We start from the raw sequence: 21,646 nt of genomic DNA on the forward strand, positions 1-21,646 counted from the left end.
GATGCTTGTTTGATGAACTGTTCCAAGATGTTCTCCTTGGTTTTCAGAATGGTGGACAAATTTATGGGGTACCTCCCACTTTTTCATGATCCCCATTTTCTGCTACACACCATGCTCTATCAACATCATCTTCTCTTTGATCGACACTTAGCTTTCTCTCAGGTTTTGCCACTTGCACATTGCTTCATAGAGAAACCTCAATGCAAAACAGCTTGTTCAGCAATTCATATTTGAGTGCGCTTAGATCTATCCACTCCTCTCTGATTGGCTGGTACAGTCACATGACCAATGGCAAAGCAGTCAGCTTGGCGCGCCGCAGAAACACCTCTATTGCGAAGGATTTCGGCATTATTTTTCTTGCTGGCACCAAACAAAAGTTTTGCTAAACTGGATCGATCACTGTGGAATTTCAGCTGATTATGGGCGTTGTTTTATGGCTTTTGCTATTCTGCTGGTAGGAATGGTTGAGAACTTAGACACAAGCAGAATTTCGTGCCATCTGAATCTGACTCAGGGATTTTACTGTAACACTACATATGAAACCATTTGGCCAATCATGCCTGTGCCAGGTCTTTGAAAGAGACATCCAAAAAATCCCACTCCCCTGCTCTTTCCCCATAGTCCTATAAATTCTTTCCCTTCAAGTGTTTATCCAATTATCATTTGACAGTTACTACTGAACCTTTCAGTCATAACCTGCTGCATAAATAAAAAAATCCTCATGTCACCACTGGATCTTTTGCCAGTCATGTTAAAACTGCACCTTCTGATTATTGACCCTCTGTGTCTGGAAACAGTTCTTCATTTATTCTATCAAAACCATTCATGATTTGAACATCTCCATGAAAACTCCTTCACTGCTCTAAGCAGAACCATTCCAGCCTAACTGTAGTCCCCCATTCCTAATACAATTCTAGTAAATCTCTTCCGCAGCCTCTCCAAGGGCTTGACATCCATGCTAAAGCTTGGCCCAAATTTGAACACAATACTCCAGCTGAGGCCTAACCAGTGTTTTATAACAAAATGTAACTTTGTTTTTGTACTCTATACATTAGTAAAGCCAAAGGTTCCATATGCTTTATTAACAGCCTTATCAACTTGTCATTTCACCTTCTAAAATGTGTACACATACACCCCGAGGATTCACCTGTTTCTGCACCTCGTGCTTCTCATTCTTCCCATCAAAACGTATCACTTCACACTTCTCTGCATTAAATATTAAATGCCACGTGTCTTGCCTTTTCGTCAGTTTATGTCCTGGATTTCTTTTTTCAGTATATTATTTCATGGATGTGGGTGTCGCAAGTAAAGCCAGCATTACTTGCCCCTCCATAAGTGCCCTTGGCAAGCCAATTTCTTGAACTGCTGCAGTCCATCTGGCTGATGTTTCTGTAGGGGTTTCTGGTACAAGAGTGACTTGCTAGACCATTTCAGAGGGCAGTTAAGAGTCACCTACATTTCTGTGGATCTGGAATCACAGGTAGGCCAGACCAGGAAACGTACAAACATATGAATTAGGAGCAGGAGAAGGCCACTCAGCCCCGCAAGCCTGCTCTTCCATTCAATAAGGTCACAGAAAATGTTGGAAAAACTCAGCAGGTCTGATAGCATTTGTGGAGAGAGAACCAGAATTGACGTTTTGAGTCCGTATGACCCTTCTTCAGAGCTACAGAGAAGTAGAAATGATTAAATTTATACTGTTTAGCGTAGGTGGAGCAGTGAAGCTAGATAAAAGGCTAGTGATAGGTGGGTGCAAAGGAGAGTTTGATAAAGATGTCATGAACAAGAGGACAAAGGGAGTATTAATGGCAGTGGTAAGGGCTAAAGAAGTTGCTGACAGTGGCAAAGGTAAGAAAGCAGAATGTGATAATAGCAGAACAAGGGTCAGTGCTCTGAAAAGAACAACATGAACAAGTAACAGATGGCCCTTGTGGGAGTGGGGTGGGGGAGGGGTGGTGGGGAAAAAAGGATCAAAAATGGGATAAAAGGGGGATAAAACAATTAATAAATGAATAAAAATAAAAATGAACAACAATAAAAATAAGTGGATAAAAAATAAATGAATTTTGGAAAAAAAGGGGATTAAAGAAAACAGGTGACGATTTGGAGAGTGTTCATGGTCTGAAGTTGTCGAACTCAATGTTAAGTCCAGTAGGCTGTAAAGTGCCTAATTGGAAGATGAGGTGCTGTTCCTCCAGTTCGCGTTGGGGTTTACTGGAATATTCCAGCAGGCCAAGGGCGGACAAGTGGGCATGTGAGCAGGACAATGTGTTGAAATGGCAAGCAACAGGAAGGTCTGGGTCATGCTTGCAGACAGGCCGAAGATGTTCCGCAAAGCGGTCACCCAGTCTGAGCTTGGTCTCTTCAATGTAGTGGAGACCACATTGGCAGCAGCAGATGCAGTAGACCAAATTGAAGGAGGTGCAAAGGAAGCACTACTTCATCTAAAAGGAGTGCTTGGGCCCTTGGACGGTGAGGAGGTAAAGGGGCAGGTGTTGCACCTTTTGCGATTGGATGGGGAGGTGCCGTGGGAAGGGGGTGAGGTGTTGGGGGTGATGGAGGAGTGGACCAGGGTGTCCTGGAGGGAACGGTCCCAATGGAATGCTGACAGGAGAGGGGTGAGAGGAAGGTGTGTTTGATGGAGTTGGCGGAACTGGCGGAGGATGATCCTTTGAATGCGGAGGCTGGTGGGGTGAAAAGTGAGGACAAGGGGGACCCTCACATGGTTCTGGGAGGGAGAGGAAGGCATGAGGGTAGAGGTGCAGGAGATGGGTCGGACACGGTTGAGGGCCTCGTCAACCACAGTGGGTGGGAAACCTCGGTTAAGGAAGAAAGAAGACACATCAGAACCGCCATTTTGGAAAGCGGCATCATCGGAACAGATGTGACGGAAGCGAAGGAACTGAGAGAATGGGTTGGAGTCCTTACAGGAAGCAGGGTGTGAGGAGCTGTACTCGAGATAACTGTGGGAGTCATTGGACTTGTAATGAATATTGGTGGACTGTTTATGACCCCACATTCTCTATTTCTGGTGAAAGAAGGGGAGGGAAGTGTCGGAGATGGATCATGTGAAGGTGATAGAGGGGTGGAAATTGGAAGCAAAGTTGATAAATTTTTCCAGGTTCAGACAAGAGCATGAAGCGGCACTGAAACAGTCATCAATTGTTCAGTGAGAAGTAGTTCAGCCAGACAGAGGAGAGTAGTGGTGGATGAGAGGCCCGAACAATCCCCATCTCTCACTGAACAATTTCTCCTTTAACTTGTCTCACTTCCTCCAAATAAAAGGTGTGGCTATGGGTGCCCACATGGGCCACAATAATGCCTGTCTCTTTATGGGATATGTATCCTTGTTCCAGTCCTGCTCAGGCCTCCTCCCACAACTCCTTTCTTTGGTGCATCGATGGCTGTTTCGGTGCCGCTTCATGGTCTTGTCTGGACCTGGAAAAATTTATCAATTTTGCTTCCAATTTCCACCCCTCCATTACCTTCATATGGTCCATCTCCGACAATTCCCTCCCCTTCCATGACCTTTCTGTCTCCATTTCTGGTGACAGACTGTCCACCAATATTCATTACAAGCCCACCGACTTCCAGTTACCTCAACTACAGCTCCTCACACCCTTCTTCCTGTAAAGACTCCATCCCATTCTCTCAGTTCCTTCGCCTCCGTCGCATTTGTTCTGATGATGCCACTTTCTAAAACTGTGCTTCTGACATGTCTTCCTTACTCAAGGTCTCCCATCCAATGCGGTTGACAGGGCCCTCAACTGTGTCTGACCCATCTCCTGCACCTCTGCCCTCACACCAACCTCTCCCTCCTAGAACCATGATAGGGTCCCCCTTGTCCTCACTTTTCACCCCACCAGCCTCCGCATTCAAAGGATCATCCTCCGCCATTTCCGCCAACTCGAGCATGATGCTACCACAAACACATCTTCCCCTCACCACGATCAGCAGCCCGTAGGGAGTTTTCCCTCTGCGACACCCTGGTCCACTCATCCATTATCCGCAACACCTCATCTCCTTCCCATGTAATCGCAAAAGGTGCAACACCTGTCTCTTTACTCCTATCTCCTCACCGTCCAAGGGATCAAACGCTCTTTTCAGGTGAAACAGTGCTTCCCTTGCACCTCCTATAATTTGGTCTACTGCATTCGCTGCTCCCAGTGTGGTCTCCTCTAACTGGGGCAGACTGGGTGACCGCTTTGCGGAACACCTTCAGTCTGTCCGCAAGTATGACCCAGACCTCCCTGTTGCTTGCCATTTTAGCACACCATCCTGCTCTCATGCCCACATATCTGACCTTGGCCTGCTGCAATGTTCCAGTGAAGCCCAACTCAAACTAGAGGAACAGCACCTCATCTTCCAATTAGGCACTTTACAGCCTTCCGGACTTAACATTGAGTTCAACAACTTCAGAACATGTTCTCTATCCTCTACCTTCACCCTTGTTACAAAATTCATTTTTATTTTTATTCATTGTTTTATTCCCATTTTTATCACATTTTCGATTCTTTTTTTCCCTATCACTGCCCACTACCCCCACCCCACCCCCACAAGGGCCATCTGTTCTTTGCTCATGTCATTCTTTTCAGGGTGCTTACTCTTGTTCTGCTATTATCCCATTCTGCTTTCTTACCTTTGCCACTATCAGCACCCTTTTTAGCCCTTATCAGCAGCATTAACACTCCCTTTGTCCTTTTGTTCATGACATCATTATCAATCTCTCCTTTGCCCTTTGACCCCACCTATCGCTTGCCTTCTATCCAGCTTCACCTGCTCCACCCACTTTGAACAATATAAATTTCATCACATTTCTACTTCCCTGCAACTCTGTAGGAGGGTCATACGAACTCGAAACGTCAACTCTGTTTCTCTCTCCACAGAAGCCATCAGACCTGCTGAACTTTTCCAGCATTTTCTGTGTTTGTTTCAGATTTCCGGCATCTGCAGTATTTTGCTTTTATTTATTCAATAAGATCAAGGCTGGTCTAATTGTAACCTCAAATCCATATTCCTGCCTACCTCCAATAACCTTTCACCACCTTGCTTATCAAGAACATCTGCTTTAAAAATATTCAAAGACTCCGCTTCTACCACTTTTGAGGAAGAGAGCTCCAAAGACTCACGATGCTCATAAAAAATTTCTCCTCATCTCTGTCTTAAACGGGTGCCCCCTTATTTTTAAACAGTGACCCCTAGTTCTAGATGCCCCCACAAGAGGAAACATGCTCTCCACATCCATCCTGTCAAGACCCCTCAGGATCTTGTATGTTTTGAACCCAATGCCTCTTACTCTTCTAAACTCCAGCGAATACAAGCATGTCCAGCCTTCCCTCTTGAGACAACCCTCCCATTCCAGGTATTATTCTAGTAAACCTTCTCTGAACTGCTTCCAACACATTTACATCCTTCCTTAAATAAGGAGACAAATACTGTACAAAGCATTCCAGATGTGGTCTCACAAATGCCCTGTATAACTGAAGCATAACCTCCCTACTTTTGTATTTACTTCCCCTTGTAATAAACAATGCCATTCTATTAGCTTTCCTAATTTCTTGCTGTACCTGCGTACTAGCCTTTTGTGATTCATGCACTAAGTCACCCAGATCTCTCTGCATCTGAGCTCTGCAATCTCTCACCATTTAGACAATATGCTTTTTCATTTTTCCTCCCAAGATTGATAATTTCTCATTTTTCCACATTATACTACATTTGCCAGGTCTTTGCCCACTCACTTAACCTTTCTATATCCCTTTGTAGCCTCCTTATGTGCTCATCACAATTCCTTTCCTACCTATCTTTGAGTCATCAGCAAATTTAGCAACCATACCTTTGGCCCCTTCATCCAAGCCATTTGTATAAATTGTAAAAAGTTGAGGCCCCAGCACTGCTCCCTGTGGCATACCACACATTGCATCTTGCCAATCAGAAAAAGACCATTTATGCCTACTCTGTTTCCTCAAGCTAGCCAATCTTCTATCCATGCCAACATGTTACCCCCTATACCATGAGCTTTTATTTTCCACAATAACCTTTGATGGGGCACTCTATCAAATGCTTTCTGTAAATCTAAGTACAGTAGATCTACCGTTTCCCCTTTAACCAGAGCACAAGACTTCTTCAAAAGAACTCCAATACATTGGTTAAACATGATTTCCCTTTCACAAAGCTGTTGACTCTGCCTGATTACCTTGAATTTCTCCAAGTGCCCTGCTATAACGTCTTTAACAACAGTTTCCAACATTGACAGATATGAGGCTAACTGGCCGGTAGCTTCCTGCTTTCTGTCTCTCTCCCTTTTTGAATAAAGGGGTTACATTCACTGTTTTCCAATCAAATGGAATCTTCCCCAAATCTAGGGAACTTTGGAAAATTAAAACCAACACATCAACTATCTCAATAGCCATTTCTTTTAAGACCCTATGTTGAAGCCCAATGGGATTTGGGACTTTTCAGCCTGCAGCTCTGCAGAAAGGATGGCAGATTTCCTTCTCCAAAGGATATTAGTAAACCAGCTGGATTCTTACGACAATCAACCATCACTGAGACTAGTTTTGAATTCCAGATTTAATTAATTAATTGAATTTAAATTCCACCAGCTGCCATGGTAGGATCTGAACCCATGTCCCCAAAGCATTAGCCTGGGCCTCTGCATTACCACTACACCACTGTCTCCTCACTACCCTCCCCGCACCTCAACCCCCCACCGTTTCCTGTTAAAATCTTCATTATTGTTTACTGTATTTCCAAGTTTTGTATTATCTGCAAATTTTGAAATTATGCCCACTATGCCCAAATTCACATTGTTCACATGTCAAAGAGAGAAGTGATCCTAATACCAACCTCTGGGAACCATCACTGTATACTTCCCTCCAGCATGAATAACAATTGTTCACCACTACTCTCTGCTTTCTAATACTTGGCCAATTCAATACACAGCCGTTATCCTTTTGATCCATTGACATCAGTTCTCCTTATAGATCTGTTTTTTGGTACTTGGTCTATCACATTTTGAAATTTATATAGACATCAAAAGCCCTATCCTCATCATTCCTCTCCGTTACTTATTCAAAGAACTCAGTTAGCTAAATATGATTTGTACTGGCTTTCATTTATTTGCTCATTATTTTCTGAGTGCTAATTAACTTTGTCCCTGTTTACTGTCCCTTAAATTATCCTCCCAACGTTTGGCCAACTGGCCTTTAATTACTGGGGTTATCACTCTCCCATTTTATTAAACAGGAGTGTAACATTTGCAATCCTCCAGTCATCTGGCACCACTTCCTATATCTTAGGAAAAGTGCAGCCAGGCCCTCTGCAATTTCCAGCCTTACTTCTCAGTAAACAAAGACTCAACCCACCCAGAATGGATGACTGTTCCACTTTGAGTACTGCCCATCTTTTAAGTACACCCTCCTGATCATTTTCTTATCCTATCCAATGTGGCTATCAAGGAATCCTTTACTGATACAGTGGCAGTACCTGCTTCTCCAGTAAAGATAATGCAAAACACTCATTTAATACTTCTGCTATACCCTGTGCTTCCACAAGATCTTTTTGGTCCCCGATTGGCTCCACCCTTCTTCTGACTACCCACTTACAGGTTTATAAAAGACTTCTTGGTTCACCCCTCTTATTCCTTTCTAACTTTCCCTCTGTAATTTCTGTATCCAGATTGATTATCTACGTATTATGAACCTTAAATTTATCAGCCCCTTTCTGTCTCATTTTAACATCTATATTTTAGTCACCCAGGGAGTTTTAGCTTTGAATTCCCTTCCTTTCCCCCTTGTGAGAATGTGTCTACTATGTTCCTGAACTATATCCTGTCCGACAACCTTGCTTTGTTCAATTTCTGTAATTTCCCCATCAATTTGCAATTCTAATTCACTTGGACTAAATACCTTTTGAATTCACTTAAAATTAGCCCCCCTCCAAGCTTTGCACTTGATTGTTCCTTGTCCTTCTCCATGACTATTCTAACTTGATATGCTGTAACCTCTCCAGTCTAGAATGCTTGGTAGTCATTTCTGGATTTCAGAATTTTCTGGGTTTTAGAATGTGCATGACCCAAAAAACACCATAGATATAAATATTTACCTGAATAATAAACCAGGGGTGAAACATTATAAAATAGTAATAAAAATTACTTTACTTATCCAAATACTGTATCTCCCATGTTTTGACTCCAAATGTACTGTACTAAAATGATACCTTGCGATGTTTGGGTCTGCTCAAACAAAATTCTGGACAACTGCTTCGAACACTAGATTTCGGCTGGAGGGGGTTATGGTGTATTATGATCACTGTTCCCGAAATGAGCCCCGACTGAAAAATGCTCCACTTGCTCCATTCCATTCCCCAGAAGCATACAAAGCACTGCTTCACACACATAATCACAGAATTGCTAGGGTGCAGAAGAGGGCCATTTGGCCCATTTTGTCAGCTCTCCTTCCTCAGTGGGCTGTAAACACTGATGTTTAGTGATGGAGTTCACATTAGGAATAAATATATGCAGGAAGATGACGTCTTGTGCAGCTAGATGGACAGAAGCAAAGGGAAGATTTTGTGGATCAATTAAGTTACAACCATCCCCACCGTTTAGAGGTGTAAATGTTGTAGAGCATGGTGTCCAACTTCCTTTCCGGGCTCTCACACGCACATACCAATCAAGAGCAGGAGTAGGCCACTCAGCCCCTTGAACCTGCTCCACCATTCAATAAGATCATAGCTGATCTGACTGTAACCTCAACACTACATTCCCATCTACCCCCAATAACCTTTCATCACTTTGCTTATCAAGTATCTATCTAGCTTGGCCTTAAAAATATTCAAGGATTCTGCTTCTACCACTTTTTGAGGAAGAGAGTTCAAAAGACTCAGGACCCTCAAAAAAATTTCTTCTTACCTGTCCTAAATGGGCGAACCCTTATTTTTAAACAGTATCCCCTAGTTCTAGATTCTCCCACAAGAGGAAATATCCTTTCCACGTCCACCCTGTCAAGACCCCTCAGAATCTTAAAGTCTCAGTCAATCACCTCTTATTCTTCTAAACTCCCGCAAATACCAACCTAGCCTGTCCAACCTTTTCTCATAAGACAACCCTCCCATTCCGGGTATTAGTCTAGTAAACTGCTTCCAATGCGTTTACATCCTTCCTTAAATAAGGAGACAAATACTGTACAATACGCCAGATGGGATCTCACCAATGCCCAGTATAACTGAAGCATAACCTCCCTACTTTTGTATTCAATTCCCCTCACAATAAACAATAACATTCTAATAAATTTATAATTAAGGGAAGCCAGCCATGAACTCCACCCCCTTGCCACCAACACCATTCCTGTCCCTGGCAACTGTCTAAGGCTGAACCAGACTGCTTGCAAATTCTGAGTCATATTTGACCTAGTTGAGCTTTCAAACACATATTCATACCATCACTAAATCCACCCATTCTCGCCTCCATAACACAGCCCAACTCTGCCCCGTATAAGACTTTCTGTTACTGAAACATTTACCATGTCTTCGTTACCTCCCGACTTGACTATTCTAATGCACAGAGATAAAAACAAAAAAACTGCGGATGCTGGAAATCCAAAACAAAAACAGAATTACCTGGAAAAACTCAGCAGGTCTGGCAGCGTCGGCGGAGAAGAAAAGAGTTGACGTTTCGAGTCCTCATCTCCTTTCTCAATGACTGTCTCCGTCTCCGATTTACCCCACGTGGATTTCAACTGAAATTCCACCCCTCATGTTTCGAACCCACCCAGGATTACAGGTATCTCCAAGACATAAAATGTTTCTCGGACTGCTGTTCCTGTCACATTCTGAAATCCACACTCAGTGCCACGCGCCGCCACATGAACACACTCGACCTCTCCCTCCAGCAGCACTGCCGTACCCTTTTTCAAAGCTGCGCGTGCCCCCAGTTTCATTTTATTCTTCAGCTCATCCGACGCCTCAACAAGAAACTTTTTCTCTTTCTCTCAAGTGCTAAGGAACGCAAGCTCCAACAACTCATCGACACCAACACCCATCTAGGACCCTCCACCCCTGCCCGTCCCTCCGTCCCCACCCCATCTTCCAATCCCAACTCCAGCCGTGTATTCACTATACCCCCTGACCTTCCCCTCTCCGATGCTGAACGTTCAGTGCTCAGCAAAGGACTTAGTTTCATACCCTTACGCCCTCACCTCAATGAATTTCGGGCTCGGCATGATGCTGAACTCTTCTTCCGCCGTCTTCGTCTCCGGGCTCACTTCTTTGGGCAGGAGTCCTCTCCCAGTTCAACGGATCCTTTTACCCATCTCCAATATTCTCCCTCCACCTGGACCCCTCCCTCTGGATCCTTACCTTCTCTTGATCTTTTCATTGAGAACTGTCGGCGCGACATTAGTTGTCTCAATTTCTCTGCTCCTCTTACCCATTCTAACCTGTCTCTCTGAACTTACTGCACTCCATTCTCTCAGGTCCAACCCTAACATTGTCATCAAACCCGCTGACAAGGGTGGTGCTGTTGTTGTCTGGCGCACTGACCTCTACCTCGCGGAGGCTGAGCGTCAACTCGCAGACACTTCCTCCTACCTCTCCCTGGACCATGACCCCACCACTGAACATCAAGCCATTGTTTCCAGGACTGTCACTGACCTCATCTCCTCTGGGGATCTTCCTCCCACAGCTTCCAACCTGATAGTCGCCCAACCTTGGACGACCCGCTTCTATCTCCTACCCAAAATCCACAAACAACGCCCTGGTAGACCGATCGTCTTAGCTTGCTCCTGCCCCACAGAACTCATTTCTCGTTATCTTGACTCCCTTCTCTCTCCCCTTGTCCAGTCCCTTCCCACCTACATCCGTGATTCCTCTGACACCTTATGTCACATCAACAATTTCCAGTTCCCTGGCCCCAACCGCTTCCTCTTCACCATGGACGTCCAATCCCTCTACACCTCCATCCCCCACTAGGATGGTCTGAGGGCCCTTAGCTTCTTCCTCGAACAGAGGCCCGAACTATCCCCATCCACCACTACTCTCCTCCGTCTGGCTGAACTTGTTCTCATGCTGAACAATTTCTCCTTCAACTCCTCTCACTTCCTCCAAATAAAAGGTGTGGCAATGGGTACCCGCATGGGCCCCAGCTATGCCTGTCTCTTTATGGGCTCTGTGGAACATTCCTTGTTCCAGTCCAACTCCGGCCCCCTTCCACAACTCTTTCTCCGGTACATCGATGATTACTTCGGTGCCGCTTCATGCTCTTGTCGGGACTTGGAAAAATTTATTAATTTTGCTTCCAAACTCCATCCCTCCATCATTTTCACATGGTCCATCTCTGACACTTCCCTTCCCTTCCTTGACCTCTCTGTCTCAATCTCTGGTGATAGACTGTCCACCAATATCCATTACAAACCCACCGTCTCCCACAGCTACCTTGACTACAGCTCCTCACACCCCGCTTCCTGTAAGGACTCCATCCCATTCTCTCAGTTCCTTCGCCTCCGTCGCATCTGTTCTGATGAAGCTACCTTCAAAAACAGTTCTTCTGACATGTCCTCCTTCTTCCTTAACCGAGGTTTTCCACCCATGGTCGTTGACAGGGCCCTCAACCGTGTCCAGCCCATCTCCCGTGCATCTGCCCTCACGCCTTCTCCACCCTCCCAGAAACATGATAGGGCCCCCCTTGTCCTCACTTATCACCCCACCAGCCTCTGCATTCAAAGGATCATCCTCCGCCATTTCCGCCAACTCCAGCATGATGCCACCACCAAACACATCTTCCCTTCACCCCCCCTATCGGCATTCCGTAGGGATCGCTCCCTCCGGGACACCCTGGTCCACTCCTCCATCATCCCCTACTCCTCAACCCCCTCCTGTGGCACCACCCCATGCCCACGCAAAAGATGCAACACCTGCCCCTTCACTTCCTCTCTCCTCACCGTCCAAGGGCCCAAACACTCCTTTCAAGTGAAGCAGCATTTCACTTGCATTTCCCCCAACTTAGTCTACTGCATTCGTTGCTCCCAATGTGGTCTCCTCTACATTGGAGAGACCAAACGTAAACTGGGCGACTGCTTTGCAGAACGCCTGCGGTCTGTCCGCAAGAATGACCCAAACCTCCCTGTCGCTTGCCATTTTAACACTCCACCCTGCTCTCTTGCCCACATGTCTGTCCTTGGCTTGCTGCGTTGTTCCAGTGAAGCCCAACGCAAACTGGAGGAACAACACCTCATCTTCCGACTAGGCACTTTACAGCCTTCCGGACTGAATATTGAATTCAACAACTTTAGGTCTTGAGCTCCCTCCCCCATCCCCACCCCCTTTCTGTTTCCCCCTTCCTTTTTTTTCCAATAAATTATATAGATTTTTCTTTTCCCACCTATTTCCATTATTTTTAAATATTTTAAAATCTATTATACTCTCCCCACCCCCACTAGAGCTATACCTTGAGTGCCCTACCATCCATTCTTAATTAGCACATTCGTTTAGATAATATCACCAACTTTAACACCTATGTGTTCTTTTGATCTACTATTGTTGACATCTTTTGATGATCTGCTTCTATCACTGCTTGTTTGTCCCTACAACCACACTCCCCCTCCACTTCTCTCTCTCTCTCTCTCTCTCTCTCTCTCCGCACCCCCCCCACACACCTTAAACCAGCTTATATTTCAACTCTTTCTTGGACTCGAACTCAAGTTCTGTCGAAGGGTCATGAGGACTCGAAATGTCAACTCTTTTCTTCTCCGCCGATGCTGCCAGACCTGCTGAGTTTTTCCAGGTAATTCTGTTTTTGTTTTTATTCTAATGCACTCCTGGCCAGTCTCCCACATTCTACTTTACGTAAACTTGAGGTCATATCCAAAATTCTGCTGCCCATATCTTAACTTACACCAAATCCCATTCACCCATGCTCACTGACCTGCAATGGCCTCTGGTTAAGGAACACCTCATTTTTAAAATTCTCACCTTGCGTTTAAATCCTTCCACAGCCTTGTCCCCTCCCTATCTCTATCATCTCCTGCAGCCCTACAACCCTCCAAGATATCTACACTCTAATTCCAGGCTCCAATGCATCCCCAATTCTAATCATTCCACCATTGGTGGTATGTTTTTAAATGCCTAGGCCTGAAGCTCTGGAATTCCCTCCTTACCCCTCTCCACCTTCTTTAAGACACTCCTTAAAACCTCTCCCTTTGGTCAAGCTTGTGGTCATCTGGCTTAATATTTCCTTATGTAGCACGGTGTCATATTGTTTTTTTAAAGCCTTCGATAAGCATTTTTGTGCTTTTACGACTTTTAAAGGCACTATATAAATACAAGCTGTTGTTTTTAACCCCATGAACACTTTACCAATTTTAAACAAAGTCAAGCATAGACAAACTGAAGGGGGATTCGAGGATTGTCCATAAGACGGAGGAGCAGAAGGCCATTCGGCCCATCAAGACTTGCTCCACCATTCAATGAGACCAAGGCTGATCTGATAATCCTCAACTCCTTTCCTGCCTTTACCCCCCCCATAAACTTTGATTCCCTTACTGATTAAAAATCTGTCTATCTCAGCCTTGAATAAACTTAATGACCCAGCCTCCAGAGCCCTCTGTAGTAAAGAATTCCAAAGATTAACTACCCTCTGAGAGAAGAAATTCCTCCTCATCTCTGTCTTAAATGGGCGACCCCTTACTGTCGAGATTATGCCCTATGATCCTAGACTCTGCCACAAGGGGAAACAACCTCTCAGTATCTACCCTGTCAAGCCCCCTAAGAATCTTACATGTTTCAATAAAGTCACCTCTCATTCTTCTATACTCCAATGAGTACAGGCCCAACTTACTCAACCTCTCCTCGTAAAAAAATCCCACCATACCTGGGATCAACCTAATGAACCATCTCTGGACTGCCTCCAGTGCCAGTACATCTTTCCTTAGATAAGCGGACAGAAACTGTTCACAGTATTCTAGGTGTGGTCTAACTAGTGCCTTGAATAGTTTTAGCAAGACTTCTCAATTTTTATACTCCATTCCCTTTGAAATAAAAGCCAACATTCTATTTGCCTTCCCTATTACCTGCTGAACTTGTAGGTTAGCTTTTTGTGATTCATGCCCAAGGACCCTCAAATCTCTCTGTACTACTGCTTTTTGCTGTCTTTCTCCATTTAAATAATATTCAGCTCTTCTATTCTTCCTGTCCAAGTGCATAACCTCTCATTTTCCCACACTACATTCCATCTGCTAAATTTTTGCCCACTCACATAATCTGTCTATATCCCTCTGTAGACTCTGTGTCATCCTCACCATTTGCCCTCGTACCTACTTTTGTGTCATCCACAAACTTGGCGATAGTACATTCACTTCCTTCATCCAAGTCATTAAAATATATTGTAAGTAATTGTGGCTCCAGCACTGATCCCTGTGGCACTCCACTAGTTTTCCACAGGTTTCCGTCCTGAAAATGCCCCCCTTATCCTAACTCTCTGTCTTCTATTAGTTAGCCAATTCTCTATCGATGTTAACATACTATCCTCAATACCCTGGACCCTTATCTTAAGTAGTCTTATGTGTGGTACTTATCGAACAGTATTTGGAAATCCAAATATATTACATCTTCTGATTCCCCTTTATCTATCATGCTTGTTACCTCCTCAAAGAATTCTAATAAATTTGTCAGGTATGATTTCCCCTTCATGAAGCCAACCTGACTCTGCTTGACTATATTATCCATTTCTAAATGCTCTGCTATAACATCCTTTATAATAGACTCTAACATTTACCCAATGACGGATGTTAAGCTAACTGGCCTATAGCTACCTGTTCTTGTCTCCATCCCTTTTTGGCAGTTTTCCAATTCTCTGGGACTTTTCCAGAATCTAAGGATTCTTGGAAGATTACGACCAGTGCATCCACTATTTGTGTAGCTACTTCTAAAATATGCTAGGATGCAACCCATCAGGTCCAGGGGGCATTTCGGCCGTTAGCCCCATTAATTTCCCTAGTACTTTTTCTCTAGTGATAGCTATTGTATTTATTTCCTCCCCCTGCCCCCCTTTTGCCCCTTGATTATTTAGTATTTTTGGAAAGCTATTAGTGCCTTTTACGACGAAGACTGATGCAAAGTATTTATTCAACTCCTCTGCTATTTCCTGCTTCCCCATTATTATTACCCCAGCCTCATTCTCTAAGGGGCCTATGTTCACTTTGGCCCCTCTCTTCCTTATATATTTAAAGAAGCTCTTACTGTCCATTTTTATATTACTTGCTAGTTTATCCTCAAAGTTTATTTTCTCCCTCTTTATTTTTTTTTGGTCAGCTTCTGTTGATTTTTAAAACTTTCTCAATCCTCTGGCTTACCACTAATCTTTGCTACATTGTATGTTTTTTTCTTTCAATTTGATACACTCAGCTTCCTTGGTTAACCATGGTTGGTTTATCCCCTTCCTAGAATTCTTCTTTCTCACTGGGGTATATCTTTGTTGTGAATCATGAGCTATTTTCTTAAACGCTTGCCATTGTTCATCAAATGTTTTTGTTGCTAAACTGCTTTCCCAGTCCACTCCAGCCAACTCTGCCCTCATTCATTTGTAATTACCCTTATTTAAGTTTAGCACAGTTGTTTCCGACCCAAGTTTCTCACTTTCAAACTGAATGCTAAATTCCACTATGTTATGGTCACTGTTTCCTAGGGGATCTGTTAGTCTGAGGTCATTTATTAAACCTGCCCCATTACACATTCCCAGATCCAAAATAGCCTGATCCCTAGTTGGATCCATAGCATATTGTTCTAGAAAACTGTCCCAAATACACTATGAATTCTTGCTCATGTCTACCTCTGACAATTTGATTTTCCCAATCTACAAGATGATTAAAGTCACCCATGATTAACGTTCTGCCTTTTTTACACACCCTCATTATCTCCTGATTTATCCTCTGAACTACATCATAGCAATTATTAGGGGGCCTACAGATTACTCCCACCAATGTCTTCTTCCCCTTGTTATTTCTTACCTCCACCCGTATGGGATCTACACCCTCCAATTCAAAATCATTTCTTGCTGTCATACTTATTCCATCTCATACTAACAAGGCTACCCCACCACCCTTTTCTTCCTGCCTGTCCTTTCGAAAAGTCACATACCCCTGAATATTTAGTTCCCAGCTTTGATCTCCTTGTAACCACATCTCTGTAATGGCTATAAGATCATACCCATTAACCTCTATTTGTGCCGTTAATTCATTTAATTTGTTCCAAATACTACATGCATTTAAGTAAAGAGACACTAATTTTGTTTTCTTTATAATTTTTCCCTCCTTTGACCTTATTTGCTGCTTTTTTTTTAGTGTTTAGACACTGTGCCTTCCTGTCACACTCTGGGTATCATTGCTTAAATAGCCACTCTGCAATGCTGCCATATCCGTTTGCTTTGTAAGCCTACATATACCCTCTCCAGAACCAACCAACCCCCCCCCCCCCCCCCCCCCCCCCCCCAAACTATTTAATTTAAAATCCTCTCTACAGCCTTAGTTATTTGATTCGCCAGGAGACTGGTCCCAGCACAGTTCAAGTGAAGCCCCTCCCACTGGAACAGCTCCCTTCTACCCTAATGCTGGTGCCAGTGACTCATGTGTGAAAAACACTATTTGGTGTTAACGCTTCGAGTCCGTATGACCCACCATCTACGGACTCGAAACGTTAACTCTGTCTTTCTCTCCACATGATGCTGCCAGGTCTGCTGAGTTTTTCCGCAATGTTTGTGTTTGTTTCAGATTGCCAGCATCTGGAGTATTTTGCTTTTACTTCACTCGGTGTGTTTGATAGATCTACAAAAAATCAAATCTTTGATTTCACAAATTTCATGTCGTCGTGTTAATTAAAAACACGAAGTGGCCTTCAGATTCAACCATTCCCCCAAAGCAAGTGAATGTTTAAAAATGACAAGCTTGTAACAAGGTCCCTGGCGTTCTGTAACCACTTCCGGCAATGTGGTTCAATTTCAACTTCATTTTCAAGGATAAAAAGGCTGTAGCATGGCCCATATGAGACGGATGCTCCCTATACATGCCAAAGATCTGACCTGCTTCTTATATTACAATCACTTTAAGCAGCAGAATCGGTGTGACTTTCAGCGTCCACCCTTCACTTCTACATTGTTACCAGCTTAAATTGCCTGTCAATGTGGTTATGGTGCAACCAGGTAGATTTGGCACAACAAAACCAGGCCCAGTGAACCAGGTATCCAGGAATAAACTGCAGCAGAGAAGTGGCCTTCACATTCAGCCAGCCATTCCCCCGAAGCTCATGTTACACCAAAAAGGGGCAAGTGGGGGTTGCACCTTGACCCCTGGAGGGGGCACGAGGCGCCCCGCCCCGGTCCCGCCCCCACCCCGGTCCCCTGGAGGAGGCACGAGGCGCCCCGCCCCGGTCCCGCCCCCACCCCGGTCCCCTGGAGGAGGCACGAGGCGCCCCCACCCCGCTCCCGCTCGCGCTCGCGCTCGGCGGCGGCCCCGATAACCAGGTTGCCCTTGGTAACCGCCCGCCCCAGTCTAAGGCCCGGCTTCCTCCTTCACCAACTGCCATTACCCACCCCCCACCAGGTGTAGGGAATTCCACAGCCGCCGCGACTCCCACAAAACCGCGTTAACTGTGTCGGGAAGCACACTCCGTCCCGGCCCGGCCCGGCCCGGCCCGGCCCTGCCCTGGCTTTTGTTCTACCTGTCCGACCTGGAGATGCTCCTATCCTCCTCCTCTTCCTCTCCCACCATTGCCATCTGGTCCACGTTCCCCGCCATGGCTTCCCCGCACTCCGCTCGCTTGCGTAATGCGTACGCTGGGTGACGTCATCACGTCGGGCTGCTTTCCCTCATGGCCTGTTGTGGCTTTGGTGTTGAATTAAAATGATCTCGTCTTTATCAAGGTCAGTGTACATTTAATCAAATGTATAAACACGGCATTGGAACTTCCCCCCCCCTCCACCCTCCACCCTCCCCCCCTCCACCCCCAGGGAATAAATCTGAAAAGCGACCTTCCAAAAGCTGACCACCAAATCCAGTCAGATGAAAGGTTGTCCACTGTCTTCCTCTTCCCACCCATGCTGCCAGCCTTGCTGGATATTTCCAGAATTTTCTGCTCATGACTTAAAATCGGCCCCGGCCATGGGTTTAGAATGTAAAAGTCATAACACTGAACGTGCCGTATTTTTTATTTTTTGTTTTCAACATAGACTTTATTCATGAAATATCTGGGAGAACGTTACAGAACATCTCAAAATCGCCATCACAAAGGGTACGATCAGATTCAGCTTTTACGCATGGGCCACCGGGTGCATCAGTACAATCAATGAATGTTGCAACCACAAAAATACCTGGAAAAGCTCAGCGGGTCTTGACAATCATTTCCATCTGGTCATTACAGACAATCAGACGATGGTACTGGAGTTATCAACATACGTCATGTTGCACTCTGGGGCGCTTCAATACATTTATAATACAACTAGTATTCAATGCATACATTCATTGTGAGATGTACAGCCCGAGGGGCTCTCAACAGTTCCCAGCCCCTTGGTGCCCTATGGCAGAAAGGTCTTAGACAGCGACCTTTCCCCCATTGCGCCTTTGTGGCGGCTGCCCCAAGCTTTAGTGCATCCCTCAGCACGTAGTCCTTGGACCTTGGAACGTGCCAGTCTGCAACACTTGGTTGGGGACAACTCTTTGCGCTGGAAGACCAACAAGTTTCAGGCAGACTAACATGCAATGGGACATGGGATTGTAATTTGAGTTGTGGATATACTCAATCTTTCTTCACTGCCAATGGGAGCAGTAATGCCCGACAACAAAGTTAAGGTGCCCTCATTTTTTTTAAATGTGAAGATTTAATTGAAGATTCCCTTTTAATGCCTGTTCCAAAGGAACAATGTGTGTCCAGATCACTGCTGATTTGCCCTAACCATGTAATGGACTGGATGTCACATTTAAATAATACAATTTGGGCCAATGAGCTTGGAGGAGGCAGTGGTGTCGTTCGTGTTAATGTCACTGGACTAATAATCCAGAGGCCTAGACTAATGGGGGTAAGTGTTCAAATCCCACTGTAATAGCTGGTGAAATTTAAATTCAATTAATAAAGTCTGAAGTTCAAAGCTAGTCTCAGTAATAGTGACTATGAAGCCATTATCAATTGTTGTAAAATCCAATCTGGTTCACTCATGTCTTCGATTGTGGATTCCTAAGTCATCCAGGTAAATAAACATTGCAAAATGTCATTGATGCCTAAACGTTACCACTTTCTGCTCATTTTAATAAACTTATGGAGCTTCCAACTGTTTTGACCAGGATCTTATGCTGCCACCCAAGGCTGGACCATTGGAGCTGATACAGTCGGTGAAATGGGTGGAGACCAATTGAGACTGATATCACACTCTGTAGCTTCCATTTCCAGGGTATAATGCAAACTAACATAGTCACGTCTGATTGGCAAATTGACCTAAGTCACATTAAATAGCAACTGAATTATTGACAATATTTACCCCTTTAATATATCACAACCAATAATCTAAACAATTCAATTATTGCACTAGCAATCATCACAATTAAAACACCTGTAATGGAAAGTAATAAGCGTTATGGGCCTTACATGTAACCCCACAGTAACTCCATAGTAACATAGTAAAGCTTGCGGCATGAAGGGCAAAAAAGTCGACAAAGGTTTGATTTAATGAACAAAGTTTTTTGATTGGAGAAGCAGATCAGGGGCACCAGATTCGGAATCAAGTCTTCATTCATTGAATAAAAGTCTTCGGGAAGGTTCTGTGGTGAACGAATGGCATCTCCAAAACAAACAAAATGCATAGGTTCGTCAAAAGGTTCAATCTGTGCTTTACAGTCAGGTGTAAAGTGGTAGAATATGCTTTTCCACTCCTTGATTAACCACAACAGGACTTTTTTTTAAAGAATTTGCTTGCTAATTCAGAGACTAATTAACTGTTTAAGTGCTGGGACTATAAAAGACACACAGACAGGTTTTTTTTGTAAGTTTTAAAAGAAAAGGAAATTAATTATACTTAACACCCAACCTAAAAAAATAAAAACACTCCATCTCTCACCCACACATGCATTCAAGAGTTCACACACACACACAAAAGTAAGTTACAAAGTGGAAGGGTAGATTAAATTGATGAAGAATCCTAAAATAAGTCAGTTGTATATGGATCCTGTGGATTGATGACTTGGATGGTTTCAGACTGGGCTCGATGATCTTTCCGGATTCTGTGTTGAGGCGATTTAAAGATGTTGATGGATGATTTCTTCCAGAGTCAGCAGCTGCTGGGTTGATATTTAAGATACTGCCTGCAGCGAGTGGCTGGTCAAACAATAGACAGAAGCTTGCAGGATGGATGGAGAGAGAGACAGAGTGCAGACTCAAGGTCTTTCTGGTCTCACTCTCTGACCTTACTCTAGCTGGCCTCAAAAGAAGCAGTTTCATAAAACACAAAGAGGGTTTGCTTGCTCATCACGTGATCTCCTCTCACAAGCTGGCCAGTTACCCAAACGTGGTTATAGCAAGCTGATTCCAGGTCCATTATTTAGAAATTGTTAGTTTGTGGCTGGAGGAGTTCTGTTCTCAGCCAGGATCAATTGTCCAAAGTGATTGGGTCTATTGTCCTGTTCTACACCTAGTTGAATGCACAGGTGATGTCTGGATGTTTTGTGAATGATTCAGGAGATGAATTATTCATAGTATCACAGAAAGTTTATGGCACAGAAAGAGTCCACTTGGTCCATCGTGTCTGCGCCAATTGAGAAACAAGCCACCCGGCCTAATTCCACTTTCCAGCATTTGGTTCATAGTCCTGCGGGTTACGGCACTTCAGATGCATATCCTTTTACCTTTTGAATGAGTTGAGGGTTTCTGACTCTACCACCTTTTCAGGCAGTGAGTTCCAGACCCCCACAACCTTCTGGGTGAAAAGGTTTTCCTCATCTCCTCTCTAATTTTTCCACTAATCACTTTAAATCTATGCCCCCTAATCAATGACCTTCCTACTAAGGTAAGTAGGCCCTTCCCATCCGCTCTATCTAGGCCCCTCACAATTTTGTACATCTCAATAAAATCTCCCCTCAGCCTCCTCTGTTTAAAGGAGAACAACCCCAGCTTATCCAATCTTTCCTCACAGTTGCAATTTTCCAGCCCTGGCAACATCCTTGTAAATTTCTTCTGTACCCTTTCTAATGCAATTACATCGCTTCTGTAAAGAGGTGACCAGAACTGCATACGGTACTCAAGTTGTGGCCTAACTAATGTTTTATATAGTTCCAACATAACCTCCCTGCTCTTATAGAAACATAGAAAATAGGAGCAGGAGTAGGCCATTCAGCCCTTCGAGCCTGCTTCGCCATTCATTATGATCATGGCTGATCATCCAATCAATAGCCTGCTCCCGCTTTCTCCCCATATCCTTTGATCCCTCTCGCCCCAAGAGCTACATCTAACTCCTTCTTGAAAACATACAATATTTTGGCCTCAAATACTTTCTGTGGTAGCAAATTCCACAGGCTCACCACTCTCTGGGTGAAGAAATTTCTCATCTCAGACCTAGATGGTCTACCCCGTATCCTCAGACTGTGACCCCTGGTTCTGGACTTCCCCACCTTCAGGAACA

The 21,646-nt window shown here is 44.4% G+C and overlaps 1 protein-coding gene across 3 annotated transcripts in view; it reads right to left on the reverse strand.

Moving 5' to 3' along the window:
• si:ch211-243j20.2 (uridine-cytidine kinase-like 1) overlaps positions 1-17,815 on the reverse strand; it is a 99,982-nt gene extending 82,167 nt beyond the window's left edge. Inside the window, exon 1 of one of the 3 annotated variants that reach the window (XM_041187323.1) lies at positions 17,704-17,815. In XM_041187323.1, the coding sequence (XP_041043257.1) occupies positions 17,704-17,780 (77 nt within the window). In that variant the 5' untranslated portion in view covers positions 17,781-17,815. The remainder of the gene's footprint in view (positions 1-17,703) is intronic. The other 2 variants (XM_041187325.1, XM_041187324.1) reach the window with 2 other exon arrangements.
• Positions 17,816-21,646: the final 3,831 nt, after the last annotated feature.

This window comes from Carcharodon carcharias, chromosome 5 (assembly GCF_017639515.1).
Source record: "Carcharodon carcharias isolate sCarCar2 chromosome 5, sCarCar2.pri, whole genome shotgun sequence".
NCBI lineage: Eukaryota > Metazoa > Chordata > Chondrichthyes > Lamniformes > Lamnidae > Carcharodon > Carcharodon carcharias.